Source organism: Quercus robur, chromosome 4 (genome assembly GCF_932294415.1).
Source record: "Quercus robur chromosome 4, dhQueRobu3.1, whole genome shotgun sequence".
Taxonomy (NCBI): Eukaryota; Viridiplantae; Streptophyta; class Magnoliopsida; order Fagales; family Fagaceae; genus Quercus; species Quercus robur.
In genome coordinates this window covers 77,592,263-77,597,588 of record NC_065537.1, presented here as the reverse complement: position 1 = coordinate 77,597,588, position 5,326 = coordinate 77,592,263, and the positions used below count along the sequence as shown (strand labels likewise).

The 5,326-nt window shown below is 34.4% G+C and overlaps 1 protein-coding gene across 1 annotated transcript; it reads right to left on the bottom strand.

Moving 5' to 3' along the window:
• Positions 1 to 941: 941 nt before the first annotated feature.
• Positions 942 to 1,929, bottom strand: LOC126723813 (N-terminal acetyltransferase A complex catalytic subunit NAA10). Its single transcript, XM_050427623.1, has one exon. It carries the CDS (start codon positions 1,708 to 1,710, stop codon positions 1,120 to 1,122), a length of 591 nt encoding a protein of 196 aa, XP_050283580.1. The 5' UTR covers positions 1,711 to 1,929; the 3' UTR covers positions 942 to 1,119.
• Positions 1,930 to 5,326: the final 3,397 nt, after the last annotated feature.

Here is a 5,326-nt window from a genome sequence, read left to right as displayed (position 1 = left end):
GCTCAGGCGCATGGCAGGAGCAGGCACAGGCATTCGGCCGCAACCGCACTTGCACACACGCCTGCACAGACCCCCGCGCCCGCACATGCAAGCACCTGCACCCACCCCCACACATGCACCAGCACCACATGGTCCACATCTGTACCCGCACAAGCACAAGCACAAAAACACAAAATTTCTCTGAGGAACAATAAAATTTAAGTAGAAATACTACCAAACATCTAGAAAGATGTAACCTTGGCAATAGAACCCAATACAATTCACACAAAAAGTAAAATAACATAAGTTATCAATGACCAACATAGTTAATTTAGTTCAAAGTGGAAACCATTAAGCATTTTTACCCATACAAACCAACAAACAAGATCTACAATCTCGCAGAGCAACAGTAAAGTTTAAGTAGAAATACTACCAAAGTTCTCAAAAGACATTTTTTTTTTTTTTTGGGGTCGAAAGCTAAAAAAAAAAAACTTGACAAGATAACCCAATGGAATTGACATAAAAAAAATGCAAATAACGTTACATATTCATGTCCATCATAGTAAAATTTACTTCAGCGAAGAAATTAGCAAATGCCCATCAATTATTATGCAACCCAATAAACAAACCGAAAAGACATAACCTTGGCAATTGAACCCAATACAATTGACACAAAAAAGTGCAAACATAAGATATTCATGCCTTTAGTTCAATGTATGACTAAACAAATAGTCATTCATTATTCCTAAAAAAAACAACCCCCACCAAAAAAAAGAAAAAACCAAAAACAAGATATAATCTTGGCAACTGAATCCAATAATATTAACACAAAAATAGTGAAATAAAATTAGATATCAATGCTGAATTAAGTTTAATGCAAAATTAACCATTATTCCTCACTAAAACAACCACAATAAACAGGACCCAAAAAGATATAACCTTGGCAACTGAATCTAATACAATTGACACAAAAAAGTGCATATAACATTAGATATCCATGCCCATCATTGTAAATTAAGTTCAATGTATAATTAAACAAATACCCATTAACCATTATTCCTCACATAATGGAACCCAACAAAATACAACCAAAAAAAAAAAACTGAATAGCAGTACCACTTCACCTCAGTTCACCCTGGCCTACTTCTTCCCAGTCCCTTTTGGTTCCACCCTCTCCCCTGAACAACACCCACCTCCATGCTCATGATGATGGTGATGATGATGCCCATGTCCCCCATGCCCATGCCCATGTCCATGTCCATGATACTGCTTCCCCTTCAATTGCTTCCTCATATCATAAGCATCCTCACCATCCGCATAGTACTTAGCCTCCACATCATGAATCTTATACCCCAAAGTCTCCGTGTACAAATTAAACGCAGCTCTATTACTCTTCCTCACGTGAAGCGACACATACTCAGCTCCAAACACTTGCTCCATGGCGTTCTGAGCTGCGCTCATGAGCTTGGTCGCCAGCCCGAGCTTGCGGTGAGTGCGCAACACCGCGAGCGACGTGATGTGGCCGTGACACTCGGTGCTTTCCTCTTCCATTTTGGCTAGCACGTAGCCCACGATCTTGCCGTTGTAGTCTTCGGCCACGTAGAGAAGCTGCGGCCATGAGAGGATGTGGTAGAGATAGTACTTCATCTGGTAATTCTCCGGGAGGCAGAAGAGATTGCAGGTCTGCATGGCTAAGAGATCGTCGATTGTGGCTTTGCGTATGCACACCATTGTTGGGTTGGTATTTGATTTGGTTGATTTTTGTGGGGGATTTTGAATTTGGGGGTTTAGGGTTAGGGTTTTTTTTTCTGTGTGGTGGGAGTTTTTGATTTGGGGATTTTTGTGGAGAGAGAGAAGGAAGGGGAATGAGAGTGAAATGTAAAAGAGGTATTTGGATTCTAAATATTGGGATTTGGTTTTGGGCTTTCACGATAGATTGAGATGGGTTGTGCAATTTTGTGTTACAAAACCAAATTGCATCACACTCACACCCATGTATAAATATATACTTTTTATATTAATATTATATGAATATGAATATAGTCCTTTCATATTTAAAAATTTGTTGGGGGTACTCTTAATTAACCCAAAATAAAGAAAAATCAGAATATCATTTTTAAAATTGGTCTAAAATAAAATGAAAAATAAGTTTTGGTAAGGTCAATTTAGCCCAAAATTTTGAAAAATGTCCCAATTAATCTAAAACCGATCAAACTACACTATAATACACCACATGTTACTGGAAAATTGAGATGTGGTGCGGTGAAGGTTTTGGCCAAATTGCATTGTGCAGTGCAATGATAAAGATAGATCAAAACTGCACAATGAACAACCCTAACTGGTAGACTCTTATGGATTTAAAAGGATATATGAGTAAAATTAACTACTTCTTGATTTGATGTTATAAATTTGGTTAACAATATTATGTCCATATATAAGTGATAGTTAATTACTTACTGTCTGCCATGTCAGAGTTGTAACAAAAAAACTGTAGAATAATTTATGGTCCTAAAACTACTCAAAAAAGATTTTAAAATTGTTTACTAGCAAGTAGGATTACGAGTGAGGGTATATATTAGGGAATATAATTATATTAGTATATTACATTTGGAAATCTAAACCTACAAATATTTATTTTATTTTTGATTTTTTTTTATGTGTATAATGGTAATTATCCAAGTAGAGACAACGAAGTTCATTTGGTACAACTTTCACCGAAACACAACTCTTTATTGTAAAAATTTAAAATAACCAAATAAATTTGGTTGAACTCAAATCCTATTTTTGGAAATGAAATAAATAAATACTTCGAAGAAAAGGTCAAAAAAGAATTTGGATGAAGCTAGTGTTTAATTAGCAAAAAAGAAAAGAAAAGCATGAAGGATGGAGGCTGGGCTGTTCCCATTGGTGAAGTTGGAGTAGGCCTTAAGCTTTGCAGGTTCATTGAGAGGCCCAGACCCAAATGTCAATGCTGGGTGGTCATGCGAGTACGTTTATTGCTGGGCTTTGTATAAGAAAAAATCCTAACAAAAATGGGGATCCATCTTCTAGCAGAATACAAAAAATGGGCCTAGACTGTCTTTTTTTTATATGGGCCTAGCTTGGACACAAGTTTTTTTTTTTTTTTGATGGAATAGCTTGGACATAAGTTGGAGGTAGTTGTTCTTTACGAATATATAATATGGGCCTAGACTCTGTCTCTTTTTTTCCCTAGATAACTAGAAATTAATAGTTGGAGTGTGTATATATATTGACATTGGTTGGAGTATTTTTATTTTTATTTTTGATAAGTTGGTTGGAGTATCAAATAGCTAAGGAGCTAACTTCATTACTATTATTAAAAAAAAGAAGAAAAGAACTAATAAGTGATTTTAGGTGGTGAGTTTTTAATTTTATTTGTTTATTTATTGAAGAATCTATTAATCTTAATCAATCGGTCAACTATTACATGTGCAGTAGCCGAGCATCCAAACGGACCAAACCCAAAATTATTAACTTTATTTCTAACAAATTGTGGTGCTCTGCTCTTTTAAATAATATAGGAAACCTTCTTCTCAAAAAAAAAAAATAAAATAAAAATATCTAGGAAACCTAAGGCAGGTCACAAGGACTTTTTAACATTCCATTAAAAGAGTTATGACACTTTCCTCAAAAAAGATAAAAAGATAAAAGATTAAAAAAAAAAAAGAGTTATGACACTAAGATTTCTTTCATTGATTCAATAAAATGTCTTAATAAAAAAATCATGATTTTTAATTATGGATTTTCTTGCAATTGATATAAATCTTTGCATAATTTTTACCTTTTTTTCCCCTTACTTTCTTCTGAACAACAATTTTCTTTCTTTTGTGAACTATGGGCATTTATAATTACAACATTTCTTTCATTTTAGCTGATACATGTTCAGACTTTTGGAAGAGGAGAGCAAACTACATTTCTTGTCAAACATCAGGGACAAATTTATAAGTTGCCAATTGAGCCTAGGAGTCCCCATATATTTCATCTCATAATTTTAGGTGAGACTTGCTCATATTCTAGAAATAGAGTGCAAACTACTTTAATAGCTGATAATGTAGTCACATATGGAGGCTTTCCAATAGAGAATGAATTCTTTGCTCCATCAATCACTTTCTTGACTTTTGCCAATTATCCTGAACTTTATAAAATTAGATGATTGATTGATTCCCAGCGTGGTATGCTAATGGAAAGTTGTAAATGAAAGTCCCTTGGCAGTTTTGCATTGTGGGGATCTCTCCTTTTTATCTCATCAATAGCTATTATAGTTTGTATTTGAACTAAAGTTTTTTCTTTTTATAATAAATTTTAAACTTGATGAATAAGGAAGACACATTGATTGAGTTATGCTCTTTGGGATAAGTGTATAATTTTGATTGTGTGTGTGTGTGTTTTCCCTTTCAGAGCTCATGACCACTTTCGGGGATTTCACAATGGAAATATGAAAGAAGGGCCAGAAGGAGAAGGGAGGTTGAACCATAATTCACAAATATTCTTCTCAGTTTGTACCTGCCCTCTATGTATAGTTGATTCCACTTCAGGTTGTTTACTTATTTGTATTCAGGCACAGATGACATGTTCCCACTATACTACCATCAATTTAACCTGCTTAATAACTCCATTCAATAAACATATACTAAAAGGAGGCTTTTCTGCAGCTATTTAATGAAACAAAAATGCATTTAGCAAGGCCTAGTTTCCCAAAGCAATGTATAAAATTGAAAAACAACACTCAAGAACCTGAATATGCAGAGTTTCAGAAACAAACACTAACCATATAACAGATTTGAGTTTTAGACAGAAATGGAAAAATTTCTCCATATTTCTTGTTTGATCTAAATTTAAGTTAATTTTGATATGGCTGATGATTCACTTGATTATGTTTCAGTGGAAAGAACCTTCCATGCTATTATATGAACTGTAGAAGTAGAAATTCATTGCTGATGGTAGCTCTTTTTGAATACTCAAGGCATATCTTATTTGCTGTCTGTTTAATTTTTTTCTTTTTCCATTTCTTCTGTTTTATTTTTTGATGTTCCTCTCCACTGGCCACTTTATGGACTGCTTGGCATCATGGCACAATCTCCAGAGGACTTAAAGAGTGAGATGAAAGGAGGCATTCTGGCCTGGGAGAGCAGAAACTTAATCAACTTTTCCACCTGTGTTTATGTAAATAAAAAGGTCAGTGCCCCTTTCTTTGACCTTGTTCATCTTTCGAAACACCATCAACTTAGAGATAACTTATAGAAATTTTTGTTGAATTCTATTTTTTTTTTTTTTTTTTCATTTTCAAAGTTTTCTTTCTTTAGTTTAGTGTGTGCTTTAGTACCTT